Source organism: Centrocercus urophasianus, unplaced genomic scaffold, assembly GCF_019232065.1.
Source record: "Centrocercus urophasianus isolate 14NV4802_14NV808 unplaced genomic scaffold, USGS_Curo_1.0 seq_14, whole genome shotgun sequence".
In the NCBI taxonomy this organism is placed as follows: Eukaryota; Metazoa; Chordata; class Aves; order Galliformes; family Phasianidae; genus Centrocercus; species Centrocercus urophasianus.
Window position 1 is genome coordinate 31,369,594 of NW_024884586.1, and position 24,265 is coordinate 31,393,858.

General features: G+C 45.9%; 1 protein-coding gene across 1 annotated transcript; it reads right to left on the reverse strand.

Moving 5' to 3' along the window:
• Window positions 1-591: 591 nt before the first annotated feature.
• On the reverse strand, window positions 592-23,993 carry NEK9 (NIMA related kinase 9). Its single transcript, XM_042814200.1, has 22 exons — window positions 23,805-23,993; window positions 23,167-23,344; window positions 20,299-20,354; window positions 19,406-19,476; window positions 17,435-17,540; window positions 14,704-14,835; window positions 13,695-13,805; window positions 13,092-13,156; window positions 12,099-12,149; window positions 10,871-11,063; window positions 9,909-10,053; window positions 8,948-9,148; window positions 8,497-8,543; window positions 7,465-7,620; window positions 6,992-7,100; window positions 6,296-6,457; window positions 5,747-5,917; window positions 5,461-5,520; window positions 4,744-4,934; window positions 4,352-4,516; window positions 3,466-3,678; window positions 592-3,078 (listed from the first exon to the last, which is right to left on the reverse strand). The coding sequence occupies exons 1-22, from the start codon at window positions 23,991-23,993 to the stop codon at window positions 2,956-2,958; spliced, it is 2,895 nt and encodes a 964-aa protein (XP_042670134.1). The 3' UTR covers window positions 592-2,955.
• Window positions 23,994-24,265: the final 272 nt, after the last annotated feature.

A 24,265-nucleotide genomic window follows, 5' to 3' on the forward strand; every position in this document is an offset into this window, starting at 1 on the left:
ACAGTTAAGGTTACCCAAGCTATGTTACTCCATGTGGCTCAGCTTCCTCTACTGTGGTACAGTCCCATTCTCAGAGACGTCCTGCATTTTCACTTTCTGATTCTCCACTGAACATTAAGTTTCTGACCCTGTCTGCCTCTCCAGGCATTTCACAATTTACAAAAATCCCCAGTAAAAGCTTAGAGGTGGCAGGCATTGTGCAGTGTGCTGAGCTGGTATTGGTCAGGTTTTCACCTCCATAGACCTCAGTGCTCAGTAAGAGCTGTTCAAGAGAAACAGGTGCTTCTTCCCTGTGAACCTTTCTCTTCCTGTTACTCATTTCCCACTTGGCATTAAAACTGTTGAAAAACCACACACACAAAGGGCCCCTGACGTCACTAAGAGATACAGCAATAAAGGGGCCTTTTTATTTTCTTTTTTCCTAAGAATCAGAGAACGTGACATTTTTTCCCATAGCAAAGGAACCTGTAAGTCCTCTGGTCATCCTTCCAGAACATGTAAGAAAAAAAACATCAAACAACAGAATGCCTCTGATAATATATGCATGTTTCCCCTTACTCTTCTGCAAAAAGAAATCTGAACACGAGCAAATGAGTTTAAACATTTATTTAAACAGAAACTCCAAACCACTCCACCCTTTAACCTTTCAAAAAAAGACGACAAACTAGTTTTCAGCCAGAGTGTCAGAGCAGGCAAAAGTTGTGTTCCACTATAACAACTCAGTAGCAATACTAGCAGGAGACTGACACGTATGGAGCTAGCACTGCAAGAAGGGGAGAAGTCAAAAGGATTTGAAACTGCTCAGAGGCACTTCTGCCCACTTGTCCTTCCAATTTCAGCCCATGACTAAGGTGCTGGCTTTAAACTGCTTTTTTGGTTGCATAGCTGGCTGGTGTGAAATCTGTGGTCTGCAACAGGCACAACCTGGATAGCGTGAATCCTCTAAGGCACATTTGAGATTGTGGAGCACAGGGCACCCTATGTCAGGACCCTAATTCTCCACTAGATCCAAGGGGAATCCAGTCTGTGCACCCAGCTTCCCAACTGCAGAGCATTGAGAAATGAGGATAGCAGTGCACTGCAGGAGAGCGACTCCCATCAGCTTGGTGCTTGCTTGTTGGACGTGGCTCAGGCTCAACTCTTTGCTCCTCAAAGGCACTGCTGCAACATGACCAACTTGATCATTTCCAAATGCAACAACAACCCTCAAGCCGGGCCCCTAACCTGAGAACTGGCTCCAACACACGAGGGGAAAGGAGGGCAGAGTCACCAGGGCAACCAAGCAATGTGGCCACACAGAGCACCTGATGCCATCTCCCAGGAGGGCTGTCCTCCTGCCCTTTTTCATTAGGGGTGGACAGGCACGTGGGTACTATCCTTGCCCCGGACTCTGCACTGTAGACACTGCACTTGATACAAGCAAGGGGCACCAATAAGTATTTAAGAAGCATAAATTACAAGGAGAACGGTTTGGCATCCACCTCTAGACCCAAAGGGGGAATATGCTGGCTCCCAAAGGACAGTCTCTCAAAGAAAGACATCCAGAAGAGGTGATAGGATAACCAGCTCCATTTGACCTAAGACAATTCTAGTGACGTGTCTTTGATGGGGACTGCTTAATGAAATCATAACTCCACTCTCACAGCAAAGGTGAGAGGGACTCAGGATTCCTCGGAGGCTTCACATAAAGTGAAGGGAGGCTAGCTTCTCCCAGTCATCCTACCACTCCCAAAAGCTTAGTTCAGAATCAGTTTGCTAAAAAATTTGTGGGAAATAAAATTTACTTCATTCTTTAATGGGAAATGAGGAAACCCTGAGCAGACCATGCCTCTTCCCATCTCCAATTTTCTTTGGGAAAACCTCTTGCTTCTAGAAAGAAGGTGAATTCCAGACAGAGTCTTGATCGTTCGTGGTCATAGGGGAAGGCTGCATCCTGTGACCACAGCATTAATGACCTATTCTGGGTAGGAAAACGCATTCCAGATTCATCACAACATTGAGTGGAAAAATACCGATTCTTCCCACACCCACACCAGGGGCTAAGCAGAACAGAAGCCAAGCAAGGAGCAGCTACAGGCTTATGCCAAGAAACCAGAAGCTCTGGTACCCAAACCAAATTGACAGCTGGAGCAAGAAATGCATGACTTAGTCTGAGGACCAGACGCTCAGCATCTGGTTGGGAAGCAGGTGGTCTGAAACCAAGTACCAGAGATCCCATCTCAATCAGTCCCTGCTACAGCTGTCAGAAACTGCACCCGATTCACTTATCTCTGTGCATTGCCTGGAAGTTGAAGAGCTCTAGGCACCCAGAATAAGGCCTTTAAACTCTCTGTACAGGCCACTGGACACAGTCATACGGCCAGAAGCTGCACCTTGGGGCCAGGGACATGCTGTCTGCCATTATCTCCCTTACAGGAAAATCTCCACTGCCTCCAGAATGAGATGTTCTCTGCTCCCTCAGCCCCCGAGCAGAGAGGAGAAGCCTCACTGGCTGGGCCTTATTGTGTGGCAGGGACAGGATCCTAGCCCTTCACCCCTCTAAAGTGAAGGTGGTGAGTGTTAGGGTTCAGCCAGCTTCAGTACAAAACACGTCTCTTTCTCTCAGAGATGCAGCGATGAATACTGGGGTGCCAAAGGCAGCTCCCAGGAAGCAGTGGGACAATGAAAGGGCCTGCTGCCGGAGCTGTCACCGTAACGGGGCCATACTGCTTCATGTGCAGAACTGACAGATAAGGTACAAAAAGGAGCTGCTGCTGCTTCAATCACTGAGCTGGCCTAGAGCTCAGAGGCCCTTCCCCTCTCAGAATCACTCCTGGTTCATATCAAACGTACATGGATGCTGCTCTGGAGCCTCCGGCCTCGCTCCTTGTCTGAGTGACCTGAAGCCAGGAAAGCCGCTCTCTGCATTCAGTTAGTGTGCTGTGAAGTTAGATGGATCCCAGTGGGCTCAGGAGACTAGAGGCTGGAGCGGCACGAGTCCGTTCCCAGGAGACACCAAGAATCTGAATCCAAGTCAGGTTTTGGATCCACTTCCATCTCCTCTTTGGCTGTCTGGGTTCCTTTGGAATGAACCTCCACCTGCCAAAACACACAGCAACCCTCTTAACAGCTCTGGGACTAGCTGCAAAGAAGCTAGGAGCTGCACAAGGCATGATTCCTATTCTCCACATCCAGTTGGGACTCTCCACAATATCTGACTGCTGATTTCTTCTAACCAAGAGAAGTAAAGGGGAATCCCAGGTCCCTCAAGAACTGGGTTGTCCCCAATGGAAACTGGCTTCTTGGCTTCAGTCTCATTGTTACTAACAAAGCCTGAATCAGCAGCTCAACCAAGAATCAGGCAACACACTTCTACTCATATGGACGGGTCTGTTAAAAGCTGCATCCTTCTCTGCAGTCTACACAGAACTAGGATCAGGGGACTAAGTCCTGAGCATGGATGTGCACTCAGGTGATGGTCCTCACCTGCTGCATTCCCTCTGTTCCACTGCAGAACCTCTGGAGCTGGGCACTCAGACGAAGGGTTTCCTGCTGCAGCTTCTTCTGGTCATCCAGACACTGTAAGACCAGGCTTCGGAGGTGCTCCACCTCTGCTTGAAGAGCACTGCACATGCAGCCCACAACAGGAGGCACAGCCTTACCTTCACTGCATGGCAAGTCTGGACTCGGGCAAGGAGGCTGCAGAGACAAGAAGAGAAGTCAGACTGCGTTTGAATGGAAGGGAAGGAACCTTTAGGCCAGTTCTGTATGCCACAAGAAGAAAGCCTGCACAGGAAGTGTCACCTCATATGAGTTGCTGACTTCCCAAACTTGTAGAAGCCCGGTCACCAAGCTACTGTTATGTCTTCTGTACAAAAGCCACTAACATCCTCTTTTGGAAAGGCTGATCCTCACCAAAATTAACCTGGTCTAACCCCTTTCCCTTAGCCTGGAATTTGCACCTCCTCTCTGGGCAGAAAACTCCTGGAATTAGTCTAACAGCAATTTCCTACGTCAGTCTCACTTCCACACAGCAATTTCTGCTTTCTAAGTTTTATTTTCTGCTAGACTCCTGGGCTCCAGGTTTCTCTCTCTTTTTTTTTTTCCCCTCTCTATTAAATTAACCACATCTTTCCATACAACTGATCTCATTATTTTCCATTTGGCTAAGTCCCAGCTTCACATTTTAGATTCCTGTAAGTTGCTCTCTTTGCAGCATTATCTCTTCTTAACAACCTTCTTTTCCTCATCCAGATGAATTGGGGCAGTCCAACACCCTCTTCCCAGCTCTCCCCATAATTCAAATATCGCCAGTTATGCTCCCAAGAGCTTCTGGCCAAGCATTCACTATGAAAGACCTGAATAACATTACCCAGGGCTCTGTTTTGGGCTTGTTGAATCCAGTAGGTTCTTCGGGAGCCACTTTGAGTCCTTGAAGTTCCTGGTAAGGGAGAGTCTCCTTCTCAGGCTCTGAGGATGCCATGCTCATAGGAAAAGGGCTGTCAGGCATGGGAATGAATTCAGCATTCTCCAGCTCCTAGATACACCAAAGCAGGACTGTTAGGTGTCTGCCATCCCAAAGCTGATCTGATCTCCTCAATCAGTGCATCAGCACCCTCTTGTGGTAAGAAAGGCAGCTAGACCTAAAAGATTCCCCACACACCACAGATCTGAGAACCTTCCTAAGCAACCCTTAGAGGCAGAAGTGGAACCACTTGCCTTTCTTCAGCCCCATTTCAGGGCATTTCTAAAATACCACATTACCTTCCTCAGCCAGCCAGGGCAGGAGCTGATGTCAGCACTGTCGCTTCCCTTGGCTTCTGTGGTACTGATCCAGCCCCCCATCCCACGATCTGCTTCCATGGTTCCCCGAAAGCCTCCACTGGGATCAGGAGTTTCTGCTTCCCGCTCATTTTCTTCTTCCTCTCCTCCTCCGGTGGTGCAGCTCTGAGTCACTAGCAAACAAAATGACAAGTTTGCACTTTCCCACCTCTTTTATTCCTGTCACCAAACCCCATCTGGAGCAGAAAAACTGGGGCTGTGTACCCATGGTGGTGAAAGCGCATGCTGGTGGCATCTCCCTCAACAGCTGCTTATCTCCTAACACTCCCTGCAGGCCTTCCCACAACTCTCAGTAGTCTTTTGCAGCACCGTGGCCGCTCCCACAGGTCCAGGAAACTGGACTCTACCTCTCCAGCAGCTGCCTCATAACCCCCCTTCCCTTACCAGCCCCCTTCAGCAAATTCTTCTCAGCTCTTCCTTGTCAAATCGAAGATTCTCAGCTCCAAAGGCTTCCCTTCCATTTCACTTCTCTCCACCCTCCAGCCTGATGCATTCCCCCCCAGGTACTGCAACTGCATTTCCTCCCTTTGAGCATTTCTGCAAAGCCTTTCAAACAGAGAAACTATGCTGCAGAACCAAACTGTGCACACTCAAATGAGCAGCTGAACTGAGAACAGCTCCCCAGGGCAAATTACTCACCAGTACCAATGGAGAGGCCACTGCTGTTGGAGCGGATGGTTTTAGAATTCAACACCTTTTCTGAAGGGAGAAAAAAATATCATTTTGGTTAGAGAGATTTAAAGTAAAGGAACTCCTGCAAACAGCACATAAAGGCAGCACTGCGAGGCCTAGAGCTCAGAGCTGCTTCCCACATTCCTTAGAGCCACCCGGCTGCTCCCAGGCAGGATTTACAGTCTTGTCCCTGGCAAGTAATCATCAGAATCAAGATCTCAAAATTTAAACTTCACTCCTAAACTTCACTTACCAACAATGATGATGGTATGCCAGCCACGGCATGACAGGTCTGGAACATGATGCAGAGATCCAAATATTGGCCGAGGCCATGAGGTACAAATATCAGAACCATGTGCTCTCTCTGTCGGTGTCATTGCCAGACGCCCATTCCCACCATTACCCCAGGCAAAGATATGGTTGTCTGAAGAAAAGAGAAATTCAAGAGACTCAGTTTGCCTGCTCCCTGTCAGCCCGTAATTGTTACAGGGACCACAGCCTCTCTTCTGTGACTGCTGTCCTGAAGTATTTGATCAGCCAGCTCCATTTTGCCAATGGGAGGAACAAAGCAATAAATCTATTAGGCATCCTGCAAGCCAGCACTGCAGCCCACGGGGCAGAAAATGCTTGCTGCTGCACTGACAATGTGGCTGGGGCAGAGAGTCCCAGTCTAGGATGATTTTATTTATAAGTTTCAGAGCAGTACTGTGGGAGGGCTAGGAAACGCACAGTGGGAACCAGTTAACTACCCTGCAGATTTAGTTCAAAAGAACCCACCACAACCTCGTAGAGACCCACTCACCGTCAGTAGCAGCTATGGTGAATTCATCTCCACATGAAACCCTGATCACCTGCTTACCCCCCAGGGGGCCTGCCAGCAGGTTAATTCCCAGGTGCTTCTTATAGTCCCCAACACCAAGCTGTCCGCACTTGTTGGAGCCGAAGGTCAGCAGGCGGCCTCGCTCTGAGAGGAGGAACGAGGAGACAGTCACAGCGAGGGCCCAACTCTGGAAGCAGCCATGCATGCAGAGAACTAGCAGCACCAGCCCATAACCAGAAAGGACTCTGCTGAGAAGCCAGCCAGACTGGGACGGAACAGTGCTTGCCTCAAGAGGAAAAGCTTCAACCTGGAAACACCTCCCCAGTTCCTCTGGCTGAATTAGGCTTTGCTCAAGTGACATCAGTCATAAATGATTCCTTCACTATCCCAGAGGATAGTGGATTTGCCATAATTTTTTCAAAAACCTCTTTTTAAAAAAAATAAAAAAAAAGAAAAGATTATTCTGGCAGCTGATGCTGCTGTTTTAGTTGAGGAATGGGAAATCTTGGTTCCTGGAGCATGCATGAGCTCTGATACCAGGAACATAACCTTCAAGGTCAAGGGCCTGGCAATCATTGCACTGATAGCACCACTTCACCAAGAGAAGCCAGGCTGAAAGGGCAAAGCTGATGTAAAGGAATGAAGCAAGTAGTATTTGTTTCTTAATACGTGGCTCACCATCAATGGAAGCTGTGTGCGTCTTCCCTGGAGAAATGGTACGGATCTTGTAGAAGGAGAGCTGCTTGGCCAAGGTAAGGGAAGTAGCATAGGGTACCTCACAGTATGTCTGAGAAAAGACGTATGGGTAAGCACAGAGTGAAGAATAACACATTCATCAGCTACAATCTACTCAAGCAGGTCTTGGCAGACCACATTAACCTACACAGTCCTCCAGCACAGGTATGGAAAACTTCTGCCAGCTTCCACTTACACTGGAGCAGTCACTGTGTTTCACTACCTCAGATCTGATAAGACCACAGGGCAGACAGCAAGCTGAGGAATAATTTGCCCATCCCCACAACATCAGTGTCCATTGTCTTGGTCTGGAACTAACAAACTGGCACAAATTAAACAAACCTGTTGCAGGACTTCTCTTCCCGCATGTGCTACCGGCTGTTGGAAGCTGGAGTCAGGGACCCAAATGCACTTACATCGTGGTTAATTATCCCTGATGTGCACTGATTCAGGCCCAGCTTGTTAAACTCATTGAGTCCACACGCCAACACTTTGCCAGTCTGGGTGAGCAGGAAGGTCCCATCACAGCCACAGTGAACGGATACAATGTTCAAAGTCTTTGGAACGTCCACCTATGTGGAAGAAACACACCCTGAGAAAACCAAAATCCCAACCACTGCTACATAGAAGCTAGCATAGGAAAAACATAGTGGGTTAGAAAACAGCCGTTCAGCTAGTCCGGGCACTAACAGCACCTAGTACAGTTGCTTTGAATACAAGTGCAAGAATACCATAAAGTCTACAGCATACTGAAATTCTCTGCAGAATTTCAGTGCAGAAATTCAAGGCATCCTAGATCTTGTGTGCAGAAACCTCTGATCCAGCAGAGGAACCAGAATGTGGTAGACACACATCCCAGTCAGCTGACATCTATGAGCTGCAGCATCAGGTAGCCAAGCAGGGCTGGGTCTGTGCTATGTAGGTGTGACACCATGTGGTTGCAGAAATTTGGCTACCAGGCACAGCCTTGCTGGTTTCTAACCCTCATTGGGTTATTTTTCTTTAATTATCCCTTGCACCACGTTTCAAGAGTGTTTTACTTTGAACTCATCTTTAACACGTTAAGTGAAATTCAAAGACTCCCATTTGTTTGCAGTGCTGCAAGTTTCCTGTACAGACCTGCCGCATGCAATTTGGGATTTCCTATGATTTCTATAATACTAAGTTCAGCATTTCCAGTTTCAGCTTGGAGATCAGCTCTAAGTCATGATGCTGGCTAGTCTGGAAGTAGCACATCCCTTTGCCATGATCTCTAGGGATAAATGAAGCAAAATGAAGTGAGTAAAGGAAAACAAAACCCTTGCAAACTCTATGATACCTTAACAAACAAACAAAACAAAACCAAAACAAAAACCCTGCTTGAGCCTCGGGTAGCTAACATTTCCAAATAGCAACAAATTTGGAGTTAGGCCCATGCAGATTTTGGGAAGAAGTGGTCACGGTCCTACCTTCTGAGGTGTACAGTGATCTTCTTCTGAATCCAAACCCAGGCGCCCTGTATCAGGGAAAACAGAACAGTCAGAAAGGGCCTCACAGGTGCCCTCCCCTAAGAAATTGTACGGTCTCCCCCTAGTCCCAAATCTCCTCACAGAACTAGAAACCCACTTTCCTACACAGATTGCCTGCCAATCTTCAAAGCAATCGAACCCATTCACAGAATGACTCTCTATTCACAAGAAAGCCAGGTGGTGCCCTGGAGCTTCTCAGAGAGAGGTCTCAAGGACTCAGTCCCATTTCCCATTCTCACAAGGAAAGAAAACCCCAAAGACACAATGTTCTTTGTCCCACAGCACATGCCAGACAGCCTTCACCCAGGCCAAGCACTGCACACCTGCACCATGCTGCCTTCTAGAGCAGGCATGCCCCAGTGCCTTTAAGTTCCAGGGAGACTCTACCTACCATACTCTCCACAGCCCCATGTGTAAACTTCTCTGTTCCTGGTCAGCACTGCCACGTGGTTATCTCCACATGAGACCTGCTCCACAGGGTTGGTAAGAAAGAAATCCAGCTGCAGGGGCTCAAGCACTTCAGAGCCATAAGCCTTGTCAATGCCAATGCATCCATAATAGTCCGAGCCAAATGCATACAACTGGCCCTCATCTGAAGGAGGCAATGGAAGCTTGGTTAGCACGCAGAGCTTTGATTAGGCTGCACATTAATCTCTTAGGACACGGCCAGAGCAACCTATTTCTCTAATCACTTGCCTTTTTTTGTGCAGAATAATGTCATCAGGAGGCTATGGAGTTCTTTCTTAAGCACACTAAAATGGATGACCATGCACCACAACATGCAGCTTTTTCAGGCCACCAGTGTAAAAAAAAATCTCAGGTTGAACCTATCACACTTTGTAGCAGAAACCCACAAATTGACCCTGTCACTGCCTAATTAAGTCCTCCAGCATGCTGAGCGTCTGAGCTCATCCCTGTCAAAACCTGAGCTTTTCCAAGCTTCTGTCATAATTGAGGCACCCCTTCCTCACACAATTAAAAACAATGTTTCAAACACATTTAGATCCTTGGATTCAGGCTCCTCTGCCTTTAACACAACGTATGTGTGAGAAACAACATATGCACTGGTAAGAGTATGGATGCTGCACAGCCACAAGGAGTTGTGCTCAACCATCACTTTCATCATCAAAAAGAGATGCATCCTTACGAAAAAAAATCACCCAGGTTTCTTGGGAGTCAGCAGCTTTCCATGTACAATGACTTTCATCTATCACCACTACTGAACGTTCAGTCCACAAAACTGAAGGTTAGGTAACACACAGAACTTTCTCCTTTTTGCATAATGCTGCTCTGCTGACCTGCTGTGAAGGCAAACGAGTTCAGAGCACAGCAAAGTGAGGTCCATCTCTCACCTGTGATGCATACTGTGAAATCATCTCCACAGGACACCTGGCGAATGGCTTTTCCCTGAAGCTTCTCCACATGCTTTGGCTGCCGGTAGGATGCTCTATCCCCATGCCCCAGCTGCCCATGCAACTTGGTGCCCCCCTGCATATTCTGCAAGAAAAAAAACCCAAACATCTGTAAGGTTATGTATCTGCAACTCCTGACACGGTGCCAGGAACGACAGAAGACAGCACAGGACAAGAGAAAGCGTTAAATACTCTAGAGAAGAGACTGCTAGCTAAGTGGCAACACTTTTTGCACAAATAACTGATGTGGTCTCAGGCCACCAGCTGGTGGGTTCAAGCACTGGTGAGGAATCCCTGCTCTCTTCTCACCTGCCAAGTTACAGAATTCACTTCTGTACAATTCATCCTTCAGCTTTTTAATCAGCATTTCTAAACCCTAATGGCTGCAAAAAAAACCATTATATAAATGTCAGCAAAGCAGAAAGATCTACATAGTCTAACGGAAAAAAAGGGAAAAATAAAACAAAAAACCAACTCTGAGTAGTGTTGAAGCTGAAACTAAAATATGAATAGCTAGCTTAAAGATTTCAATGGGCATTTTTGCAGGAACATCCACAAGTGACATCAAAGACAACAGTATATCACAAATCCTCCATTGCGCTTCTGGTCATCAGAAAGGAGAAGAAGAGATGTTTGACTTGACACATCTACCTATAATCTTTAGGCTCACAACCAATCTCCAGTGCACCTCCCAGCACTATGAAAAACTTCACCCAAAAGCACATTTGGCCTGGAAGACTTGAGTCAGTGCCAAAGCAGATGGCTTCCTGCAGCATCCACTGCAATCAAATTTCTCTATTTCCAGGCTGCTTCCCACCCGAATTTAACACACTCATGACCGGTTGGTGGATTCTGATTTTCCCTTCCCACCATCCCCCCTTCCCGCAGTTTCTCTCACTTACCACCCAAGTGTAGAGCTCCTTCTCCACTGTCACCACAGCAAAGTGAGTGTTACCAGCACACACCTGGCGTGCACTGCAGCCACTTTTGATGGCATCCAGCTTCTGGGGGGTGGACTTCCCGCCCCCCCAGACATACACCTCGCTAGTGCGTGAAGTCACCACTGCAATGGGAGCCTCATTCACGGTACTCGACCTGCACAAGGACCCCCCCAGAAACACACATGCTTTTAATCATTTCCACATCACTGTCATCATGCATTTTCCCACTGCTCTCTCTCTCTGCTGGTCTCCCCAGGCCCAAGCTGCAGTCCTTCACAACCATTCTCAGCCTGTGTTTTCACAAACTGCTCTCTTCATTCAGTCATTGTGAGGCCTCAACTGTTATAGACTGGCTCAGGATCAAATACAGCTCTGAGCAGAAGTGAAAACAGCCTCCAGCAAGTGTTAAAGAAAGCCTACAATCCAATTTCATGTCATTAAAAACAACAGAACACCTGGGCTTTCAATGAATTGCCATGGAATTGTTCTCATTTGTAAAGAAGTCACGAAATCTTGCTCAAAAGCTTCTAAATTTCCCCTATCTCCACTTTATTTAAGTTACAGGCATTCCATTTGAGGGAGATACAACTCTTCACTGCAGAACCAACTCACTAGCAGATTGCGAAATGGAAGTCATGACCAAACAGTTTGTGAACTCGTGAACTGGAACAGCCTCACATAAAGTGATTGAGTTTATCAGGAAGAAAGGTTAAATTCTGTGGTAATTCAACAGATATACAAGTCACAGAAACTGTATACATGTGATATGTATTGCTGTCTCCTTCACTAAGCAGAACTTTTGCATATATCCAGTTCTATGAAAGGTAACCATCTCAAAGTCAACATTCAGATGGTCACATTTCTCCTGCTCCTAGAAATTTTCCTGAAAGCAGACCTACATTACAGCCTCAGATATTTAGGTTGTGGAGACTACGTCCCCAGCAGGACAGATTACACTGCTGTGTAAGACCTACTGAGGTAAGGTTCCAGCCATACATATGCATCTAATAGGCAGAGTAAAACGTGGGATGACAACTACGTAACAAATACGTCTAATTCTTAGCATTTAAGGACCTCCTTGAAACTTTATTCCATTAAGGATGTCACAGACTAACACTCTCAGCAAAGTTCCTCTCTGGTGAGCTGTTCCACCCAGACTTCCTTTCCAAACATGTGCCAAAATAATTACCTTGGTCGCTTATTTGGCCCATTGAGCAGTGTGACTTTCTCCTCCATCTCTCTGCCGAAGGACAAAAAGCATTTTAGGAAACAACAATACATCTCCCAAAGCAATTTACTGATAATCAGCACACACATAGACTGCTTTCCTTTCCTATAAACTGCTGCTCCCTCTTGGAGCAGCTGTTTACGAGCTCACTGCAATACATGAAGTAGGCAGAAGGAATGTGCCACAGAGCTAGCAAACTTCCAGAAGTGCTAAGAACAAACCAGATAAATCCCAGAACTTGGCCAACCTATACCCATATTGCACTAGAATTACCCTAAAGGGCTATATTTTATAAGGGTTTGGGATTTATGGTGGTGCATATAGCAAGACAAAATTCAAACTTCATTGATCACCAAGTAAAACACTATCAGTATAAAGGACTGATAAGCACAGTGGGATCCAAAGAGTCCAAAATACTGTTCTATCTTTAAAAAAAAGACAGTGTGTGCAGGCTGGTGGTCAAACTAAGCTAAAATTAACCATTTTCAGTACAACTTTCTCAGGAAGAAAGAGGTACAGGAAAAAAAAAATACAAGTGTCTACGCTGTGTGAGATATGTATTATGAAAGGCATTTTTCAATGACCCTGGGAGGGTCTAAATGTAACACTTCATTCAGAGATCTGAAAAGCAGAGACCAGCATTCCTCAAAGGACTGACAGAACAGGATGCTTCTAAGTTCTCAATATAACAGCTCCTGAGACCAGAAATGCAGAGATCTTTCTCACTGTAGCCATGCCTCAACAAGCAGAGCAACTGACCAGAAAAGAAGAAAGCAAAAACACACTTGTCTCCTAAAGACGATGAAGTATACTTCAAAAAGTGCCTCACATCAGCACAAATTAACTTAAGGACTTTGCTTCAGAATTGTAAGTGCCAGTAGTCTGTACAAACCCTCCTCCTCTTTCTACCACCTGGCTTGATCAGATTTCAGGCAAGACCATCTATCTGATTACCTCCTCCGTTTGCTGAGAAGGGGTTGTTCAAGCAGCTCATCTGCAGTGGGTCTCTTCTCTGGATCCTGAAAGAAGTGAGCAATAGTCATTCTTTGGGAAATGTTCATCATCTACAGTGATACATTGGTACAAGTTTGCATGGACCTTCTTCCCTGCCTCTCCTCAAAAAAGAAAGGAATTAATTAAATATTTGGAATGAATTGGGATAAATGTTTGGGATATGAACTACAGCATATCCCACTCTGAATATATTCACACTATCCTTGCTTGCAAAAAAATTACTTCCTATAGAAATCTACAGTCATGGTTAGAAAGCCAGACTGTACAGAGATGAGGCTTCCACCTCCATAACGCTGCATGAGAATTTCTTCTGTGAGTCTGTAAAATAGTTGTCAGCAGAGCAAATCCAGCGTTCCTCCAGAGCTTGCAGGACTGAAAGGCATCCTGAGACAACTGGAGGAAGCCCAGCCTTAGTGATGCCCCAAGCCTCACAGAGATTATCCTGCACCTACAGCCCTCTTGCTGAAACAGGCACATCATCCCCCTTCACGTCTGAACTACATAGCTGGGCAGGAATGTCTGACAATTCAGTATTTCACCAACCTGATCGAGGCAGGAATTCACCATCTGGATTAGCTCCCAAGAGTAGACAGAGGAATCAACTTCCATGGCGCGATTTCCCTGTACAATCTTCACACAAAGGTTCAGGGGATTCTAGGCACAAAACCAAAACCAGCTGTAAGGGAACTGAACTGTGTACTGTGCCCAGAGGGAGAGGTGGTGCTGGCCTCCATTATCGTCTTCATCATTCTCTGATCAGGACACATCCTGGTCTGCAGATTCTCCAGAAACCTAATAATAAGCACTGCAGTACTGCTACCTCTGATAGCTCGGACTCGGTGACATCTGCCTTGTCATCAAATTCTCTACCAGTCGAAGGAGAACATGCTCCTCTCAGTATGCAAGCTCCTACACAGCATAAAACACCACACAGTACAGCTAATGTGAACTACAGCCAGGAAATTATGGTATTTTCACATGGTTCTTTTAAGGGTTACAGAATTTTGTGCCATTCCAGCTTGCAGCTTTTGCCATCTCATCTCACAAGCAGTCAAATTGCATGTTCAAGCCAGCAGTGCTCCCTTTTACCATTTCATGCCAGCTTGGCCACTCTTCTCTTGCACCCAAACTTTGGGAAAGGACAACAGGACTAAATCCTGTAAAATCCAAAGGCTGTTTTTCCCTATGCAATGTTGCACACAGCTAGTAATGCTAAAAAAAAATAACAACAAACAAACCCAAGTACACAATCACAAACTTCCCTCTTGTGGAGGAAAGGATGTTTCACCCACAAGCAGGACACAGTCTGCAGTCAGCATCTGGTAAACCCGGGGCTATAGAGGAATGGGTTTGGCAAAGGCCATGGGAGCACCCATGGGAAAATCTTGCAAGCAATTTCTCTGTAATCAGCACTTCCCGGCCACTGGTTTCTTAATCAGCAGATTTAAACAACAGTGAAAGAAAAACATGAATTAAGAAAGCTATTACCCAAGCATGTACCTCAGAGTGATAAAAATAAGGTTATTCAGTCCATCCTGGTTTGCAGACTTACAGTAGCATCAAAGGTCCTCTTCAAAGTAAGAAGCTCAAAGATGACACAGCCCACAGCCCAAATATCTGATTTGAAGTTGTATTTCACACCTTGGCAGAGTTCTGGAGACATGTAGTAAGGAGTTCCTACCAGCTAGAAAAAAAAGAACACTTAAAAATCAGAACCAATCCAGCAGTTTCAGTTCTGAAGCTCTGCATCTCACCTGTTCACACAGGCTCATGAGCATCAGGATTCAACAAAGCCCTGACACAGCATTAGTGATACAGATTACACATCACCCCAACATGTGCTGGAGGGATGGGAACAAGCAGCACACTTCTTCCTCCCTCACCCACAAGCCTGTGCCTGCATTTCTAATAAGATCCTGGGCACCTCTGCTCACGTTCTGATGCAGTATGTGATTCTCAACAGAACAGCAGTTGTAACAACACAATGAGGACTTGCCTCTCTCTTAAACATACTGCATTTGGGGGTAACTAGGGCTCTGCATACTGGCCAGCTATACAGAAATCCTGACGAGATTAATGGAAAAGGGACCTAGCAAACCTTCTAACAGAGCTGTCAGCCTGCACCAATGAAGCCACTCTGATGACAAGGTCCTACTGGACAAAGGCTACTTTGTCTCTGAGTAGGGAGGGTTTACTTTGGGGTCAGTATATAGAAAGCTGGCACTGGTCCCTCCTGAAAGGCTTACACTTCAGAAGTGGGCTTTCCTGAACAGGGCTTAAGTTCCCTGCCTCAAATCCAAGAAAGAACTCAGCACTTAAATAGAGAAGCCCTTCCAGCTGTAACAGAAATAGTGTTAAAGCTCAAAGTCACAAAAAGGAGATGCACAAAGAGCAGGTTAAAAGGTGTAAGAATTGTACTTCCATGAACTCAGATCATTTCCTAGCCAGCGACCAGATACTGAAATAGTACAAAAAGACAAGATTTAAGAAAAAAGGGAAATATTTATAGCTGTCCTTTCAACTCTCTCAACAAAACTCCAAGGACTACAAAGGCTGTCTTTCATTAGACTCTGGTAGATTCTGAAAGTGCTTGTTAGGTATTTGGTGTACCATCATCTACCTTCCATTTCCTTTTACACAGCATGACAGCTACAGAGCTGCACAAGCCCTAACCACAGGAAGGCTTGGAGCCTCAGCCAGATGGAATATCACAAGAAGATCTAGGACACTACATCTTTTTCAGGCAAAGGATAATGTAAGGCATATTTTTCTATATGTTCCTTGCTAATTGGGAGGAAGAGTAACGAATGAAGAAACAAGCACTTAGTAAGCAAGATGTACCTATTTTACAAATTCATGATTTGACTGCTATAATTCTAAACTTTATGATGAAAAATATGAACAATAACATGGTTTGCACTCATTTTACAACACACAACTTCCAGACTGCCACTAGTCATTAGACCACAAATTGGACAGCTGGCCTGGAGCATAGCCAGCAAATGCAAAAGAAAGATGGTTGAAAATATTTAACTAAAGGATTTTTGTAAGTCAAAAAAAGGATGGAGGATAAAAAAGCTGTTGCATGGATGAATATACCCAACACAGGCAACAATAATAAACGAAAAGTCATAGCATAGACTGCAGTTTCTCTGAAAGTCAGTAAGCCATGAAAAATGTGACAAAACAAATGGTTTTGCTACAGCCCAGCTTAGCAAGGGCTTTATGCAGCAGCCTTGAGTTCCCACTTGCTGTACAACTGCACAACAGTGCTCATGTTCTGGAAGGAAGTTGGCAGGTAACTGCACATCTTAACAGAACACCAACAGCTTACATAGATGTAATAATAAGACCTGGTAAGGGGATGTGCAGGTTGGCTTGCATCCTAACCTGCAATGAAGGCTTTAGCAGATAGAAGATATCCAGACGTTGTCTCCCTTTCCAACTCTAGTGCGCAACCACAGAAATTAACAGAGCTGGGAAATCTAAGTTCAGCCTTTCAGGTGCCTGCAGTACAGCTTGTCCTGTTTCATAACTATGGCTGTGAAACTGCTTTCTGGCAGGGTCTGGAACACAGCCAAATTTGACAGCCTTCTGGTACAATTACTTTGTTCTGCAAGCTTTCCCACCCACCAAGAGCATTACCAATAAACTACACATCTACCTTAAGAAGCACCTTTCTTGCTTCTTTGTAATTCAGTTCAGAGTCTAAATATTAAAGAGACAAGAGGCATATCTATGGCACAGTGCAGTGTCAGGGAAACAGATCCAAGCTATCTCAGGCACAGCTGAGCCAAAATAGTCCTGCTAGCACAGCAGCATGACCAGGTTAACTTAACTTGCTGAACTGGGTTTGACTAGCCAAGAGGGAGAGAGCTGGAAATATTGCTGTGACTGTGCTGTCTCCATGCCCTCAGATAGCTACACCTCCATGTTACGGAGATTCACCTTTGGAAGCACAGTGCCAAGGTACTAGAGAAAGAACAGTGCCCTCCAATGTAGTTATGCTGGCTCTGGTACAATTCCATGCCCACAGTGTCACCTATCTTTAGTTTAAACCTCAGAAAGATAACCTGGGAGCAAGGATAACTGAAGGCTGCAACACATCAGCAAATACACCAATGTCAGTGAGATAAGTTAGGTGGAGAGAGGAAGGAAAAACACAGAAAATAAATTCAGTTATTCCTGATCTTCTACAAAGCATGCAGAGCTGAAATGGAAAAATAAACAAGAAAAAACAAACTCCAACCCTCCGTTCTGCACAAAAGAAAGCATATACTCACAGTCTCAGCCATAGAGTACTCAGAGTTCAGCTTCTTTGCCAACCCATAGTCTCCCAGTTTAATCAGGTTTGCTTTGGTTAGAAAGATATTTAATGTCTTTATATCTCTAGAAGAAGCAAGAGAAACGTGGCTGAAACATACTTCCAGATTTCACAGTCTCCCACACACTACCACACCCCCCATCCCCATAAGGTAACTGCTACTCTAAGAGCAAACTCTCACACAAACAGCTCCTCCAAAGCCAGTCTGAGCCCAGGTACCAGGGCTGTAACAGCAGTTAGCCATATTTTATCATATGCCCTCAAAACCACAGCACAGTCTAAAAAGCTCAGGCTCCAAAAACCTCTGTAAAGGCCACAGAGCAAAGATGGTTCTCTTTTACCTCTCTCAATCTCTTCTCAGCTGAAGGTCACTGAACAAGTCTTATTTTCCCTGTTTTTATGAGCAGATCCAAACCAAGTCTCTGAGCTTGCTAAGAAAATGCATGAATGTGTATGCATGCAAATATGAACACGGTGCAAAACAGATGCTACTCCAGAATGTGAGCATAACATCCCTCTACCTTACACCTCAGGAACAAGTCCAAATTATAACATGACATACCAGATCCCAAAGAGCAAAAGGCTGATGGCCAACAAAATGCATAACTCGAAGCCTCACTGCAAGTATTTTGTTCCAGACTGAAGGAGTTACGTAGAAGCACAGATCAATACAAAATGCTGTTGATATAGAGAGGAAGCTCCCACAGCACAATACGCTTCCCACAGCCAACACTTTGTAACATTCCCTTTCCCTGACATACCATGAAGAGCTTCCCAGTGTAGATCAGGACAATATCAAGTAAAGCAGCACTTTGCTTTCGTCCCCTTGGGGCATCGCAAAGTCCTGGGTCACTCTGACAATGTCTGCAGCAGAAGGAAATCACTGCAAACATTTAAATAACTGTTCAATTCATTGCTATGGATGGACGTGGGGCCACACATCTGCAAAGATGGGCACCAGAAAGCAGGGAATTACTGCAAATCAGCACAGACACAACATCTGCTTCAGGTCAAAAACTTAGAGACCGCTTTGTGGAGTGTAAGCTACTAACTGTTCATTACCAAGACTTACTGATTAACCAGAGATTCAGACTGCCAGCAGCCAGGATGCTGTCTCAAAGATATGAGCATCCTCACACAGCTCTGCTTGTTATAGAAGGATGTTGTGCAGCATACGAGCCAACCTTGCTGAGAATGACTGTCTGTGTAGGCAGTGCTCACCAGAACGTCACCACCTCCTCACTCTGCCCACACACTGGGCACTCTTAAGCACACGTAAGCAATGAAATTGACCCCTCCCAAACAGCCAAAGCATCAGAAAAAAGATAACTTAGCTTCACATTAAAATCTTAGAGTCAATGTCTAAATCACAACCACCTGCTAACTTCCTTAAATAACAGACTGATTACATGGTATTTAGCCAAATCTGGGGCAAATCTTCATCTCAGTGACGTCATAGCATAGCCCCAACACAGTCTCCATTGCTGTCAGTTTCCAGGAATTAGACAGGTAAGGATGCACATATTGGTCTGAAGCTACTATTTGTCCAGCAGTTGTGAAGTCCCCTTGGCCAGTACTAACTAATTATTCTTCCTATCCACTTCAGCAAACATTATTTATGTGCTGTGGCAGTAAAGGACCAATTTGCTCCTTTCCTACATGGATTAACTCTTTGTTCTCAAAGGTGCAGCAAAGAGAGCTGCTCTATTTTCATACAAAATTTCTGTCACGTTTCTTAGAACATCATTTCTACTCCAACAAAAAAATCCTTACAGAAGTGATATTTAACATCTAGGCAGCCCAGCTACGTTTTGAACAGAGAATCTTATGGCTTCCTTTAAACGCAAGAGCAGAGGGTACTCAAAGGAGTTCTGCACTCACATCCACAAAGTGCACTTGTTACCTCAGCTGTATGCCATGCAGCACATACCTGTGAAGAATTCCTGCTCGATGAATGCAGCTCACAGCTGATACAATTTGGAAGAGATACCAAAGCACCATCTGTAAGGTAGGAATAAAAGTCTTATGTGAGGCTTAAGCAGAAACCCCCAAAAGACCCGTAAAATAAAAAAGACTTGACATCCCTGACACAGAGAGGCACAGCAAGAAGGCTTAACCACACACAATCCTCTCTCAGGAATATGAAAATGTATCACTACCTTCAGGATTTCCTGTTTTGGAAATCTCTGAATTTTCTAGTGCCATTCACAGTGCCAGTCCTGACGGGCAACACAGAATTCAAAGAGTTAAAAGAATTAGCAAAGACAGTTAATGACAAGATAGAAAAGATCTTCAACTGAACTTCCTAGAATTTAACTGTGATCATTCAACATTCACCATGAGTCAGAAGGCCCTGAAATGTATTATGTAAGAGAAATAAGTATAACCATCATCTCAACATGAGGTAGAAACAGCAGAATATATGTTTTAAAGAAAAAGTCCACGGTGAGATAGCTTCAGAATAATTACTCAGAAAAGAGCTTAGAAAATGGTTAAGAAGCAAACCGAGTACCAGCTATGAAGAAAGATTTTGAAGTCAATTTTTAGCCAAGATGATGGGATGACAAAAGCCAACTGAGTGCACTCTTTCATTATTCCTCACTAGGAAGCTTATATTGTCTAGAGATGCCCAAGAAGGAAAATAAAGTTTCTGATCGTGCCTAAATGTCTGCAGTATTCAATAGAAGAGGAAGGATGTCACCCCCCAGATTTACAAAAAAAATTCCCATCAGTGATATGGAGGAAAAAAAAATAAAAAGTAGCATAAACAAAGCTCCAGAACACACATCTAGCACCACTGCTCCCAAAACCAGTCCAGATTACCTCTTCTTCAAACAACTTGTCCTTCTGACGCAGGATCTTATCGTAGAGGTTCCCTCCTGTAATATGAGTGAGAAACAGAGAGGATCATCTTAGTTAATGACAGCAGTTACTCTCCTATCTTACTGCTGCGAGTGCTCAAATGCCACTAAAGACCGAGTGAATCACACCAGCCCTCTCCATGCTCTCCACTTACACCAGTCAGGCACACACAGAATTAACTTTTTCCATCTAAGAACTTCCCTTCTTGGCATATGCAAACATTTAACCTGTACACCAAATCATGTGAGATTAAGTCTTACGTTTTCAGCAGAGTATATATGTATTTCAAAACAAACAAAACACCAAAAAAACCCCACCAGCACTGTAAAGCACAGAAGTCTCTGAAAGCACCAATTACTGCCTTTCCCCACTTGATTTGAGCTGCCTCTCCATCTGAGATGTCAAATACATTGATGAAGGATTCACAAACTGTTGACAACAGCAGCCCATCCAACAGGAGCCTGAAAGCAGCAAATGCAGCCTCTCCAAGGCAACTCACAGACTGAAAGGAGCACTGAAAGAAATCACGTGGAGTGCTGAGGGCAGTGGACTCTGCCAGATTAGCATCTTACCAGCAAATACCAAACCTCTGACCGTATCTTCTTGCTATTCCATTTCCCAATTATTGTATCTTAAATCCTAATAGTAACAGAACACCAGGCCCCATTCTGTACTCCTGGGTGTAGTGCAAGACAGCTTCCTGTTGTTTGTTTTCTGAGTCTGTCCTGTTGTAGATGTCCAAAAAAAATGGCTGCTCTGTCCCCTTGAAGAGACAAGACTCCTGCAGTAGGAATATTCTGATATTCCAGTCAAGACTCCCTTTGCTTAATTTCCTCTCATTCTGTCACACTACGACCTCTCTCACCACATTTCCTTTTGCAGCCTTAGGTTCACGTATGTAAATGATCCATGAGTGACTCTTCACACTCACAATTTAACCAAAATTGAAATGCCTCTTCTCACAAACCTCCTTCCTTGCAATCCAGACTACAGAGGGTTTTAGCATTTTCTGTTCCTCATTTCTGATATTTTTATCATCTTTTTTTGACAGTTTTTCTGAGCCAAAGTGCAGCCCACCAAGTACCACATCACCCAAATCCTGCACAAGGAGATAAGTAGTTCCTGATTCAGATGATCAATAACTCCATGCACGCATACCAAAACAGAACCAAATTACTCTTTTTTTTGTTCCATCTCATCCCATTTGACTTTTTGACTCTACTCTCTCTTCTGTTTTCTCTCTTCTAATAGAATATTTCTTCCCCAAATTTGTTTCAGGTGTATGCAATGGCTTTATTTTCATGATAAATCCAAATCTTACGGTACCACTGAACACACAACTTTGCACAGGTTAGTTTCCTCACTTGTACAGTGGGGCTAATATTCACCACATCTCCAGAAAGGGGGTGCTAATTAAACAGCAGACTTTGGATATTTAGCTATGCTTTTTGTCTCAGCTGTATTTTTGGGTTCCGAGAAGTGTCCCACAGCAAAAAGTCCAGCCTTACTTTAAGAATTACAAATTATCTTGTGCTTGACATTGTAACAAATACAAGGGCACACTGCAGTGGGTACAACAACTAACAGCCCTCAGCAAACATCATCCTCTTAGGTGTAAATGAGGTTCTCTCCTTTTCACACCCCTACTTTTGTGCCACTGATAGATATTCAGGTAAGGCAGGCCACATACTCATCTCCTTGTCACTGTCTCAGAGCAAAGCAAGAGTTTAGAATCATTGACATACACTACAGACATCAGTACCACCCACTGTCTCTCCATAATCCTCTGATTAATTTGTAACGGCTCCAAGTATGCAGACATTTTGGGCAGATAAGAGCTCTCACAGTACTCCTAAAGCTAACTGTGCTTCAAGGAGCTCACATTTCCCTACCCTTGCACTGAACTCCACCAAGCATAATGAAAAGCAGTGAACTGGGAGAGGCAAAACCAGCTTTAGTCAATGATGTTTGGCAGAAACGTTTTGTGCAGGTTTGCTGTCCTCCTCAGACAATCCTGGGAAAAGCTCTTTATCAAAGGCGGTGCACAGTAAGTCTCTTCCACCAAAAAAAACCCAAAGCTGATAACCCCTAAACACAAAGAAGACAGGTAGCCAGGTGAGCTGTCCCACATAGGAAGCAGCCTCCAGCTCCAGTCAGTCTCCTGTTCTAGCAATACCAGCCACATACTATCTCCAGCTGTCTAAGAGCAGTTGTAGCCCAGACACTCATCTCAAATCCTTCCTCCTCTCCATCCCAGCCAGGCTGTTTACCCTGCAAGCTGCAAATGCCCCCATCTGATCTACTCTTGGATGAAATTTTAAAGTTTTCTCCACCAACACTGGGACTGTATATATATATATATATTTTTTTTTTTTAACAGTAAACACAGAAGCTGGCAGCACAAGGCAGGAAGAAGTCCTGATTGCAGCATGCCAACAGATTTTCAAGCTCTGACTTCTAAACAGACTCCTTTATTTGGTGATTACGTGACTGAAAACAGCCCCACTCTGTACTGGCAGAGGGGCCCAAATATCCCCATATTCTTCTCCTATTGTCCTCCTGTAAGAACAAAAGAAGGCAGGTTAGAAGCGCATACTATCAGTAAGCCACTTCTGTTGCACCAGTTGCTCTCAACACTCAAGAAACTGCCCACTGAACTGTCTGCAGAGACCACGGAAGGATTTTTAATCTCTTCTTCAGGAAGCAGCACAATCCATCTCTGTTCCTCTGCCCCCAGAGGACGCACCAGCAATTCTCCCTGTGGGCTGTGTAGGACGGTAACTCAGCAATGCAGCAGCCTGCTGCGGTAAGAGGGAGGAGGGCTCTCACCATTACAGTACTCCAGCTCAATCAGCAGCGTGGTGTTATCCATGAAGTGATTGTAGTACGCAATGATGTTCTCATGCTGCAACAGAGCAAGGATAACGATTTCATTCAAAGCATCACGACGCTCTTTCTCTGACAGACGGGTCAGGTCCACCTCCTTCCACACCACGAGTGAGTCATCCTGAAACACAAAAACACCTTTTAATTAAATACACATTACTCTGAAGAGAGCAACGTGCCTTTACGGCAGGAAATTAAAAGTTTCGGGAAAGGCAGGCAGGCTTTCCTGCCTTTACAGATTTCAGACGAAGGTTCTTTGCAACAACGAGCTCCAAGCTGTGCCGTGTGTCACCGGGAAAGGCACCCTGCAACAGTTCTCCTAGCCGGGGGCACTAAGAAAAGGAACGAGGCTTCTGCGGGCAGAGGACGCAACGTTTGTTTCGGCTCAATGGACCGCGCGCGCTCCGGTCCAATAAAGGGAACGTCGCACATCCGCCCCCACAGCTGCAGGGTGCCGTACGAGAGCGGCAGCCCCTCGGAGCCCGGCCGGCGGCGGCGGCGGCGGCGGCGCGGGCACGGAGCTGCGCAACGCCGGGCGGCGCGAGGAGGACGCGGCGCGGAGGGCTGCCGGCCCGGCCTACCTCGGTGCGGCGGTACAGGGTGGCCTCTCCGAAGGCGCCGCGGCCCAGGATGCGGATGGGGATGTAGTGCAGCTCCTCCTGCTCGCCGGGCAGGCCGCCGCCGCCGCGGGAGCCGCCCCGGCCCGAGGACTCGCTGCCGAAGTCGGAGCTGATGGAGTCGCAGTGCCGCTCGTACTCGCCCAGCGACATGGCGGCGCGGCGCCGCGCGGCCCGGCTCGGCCGCTCCCTCAGCGAGGCCCCGCGCGTCCGACGGGCTCCATGTCGGCTCCCGCCGCCGACCCGGAACCGCTTCCTGCCGCCCGCCGACCTCCGCGCTCCCGCCCCCGCCGGCCCGAGGCGGGAGCCGCTCGGTGAGCGTGGCCGCGGGGCGGACCGGCCTTCCGGCGGGGCCCTGCGGGGCCGGCCCGAGCCTCCTTCCCGCGGGCCGGCGGCGCTTCGCTCCGGGTCGGGCCCGCTCCACG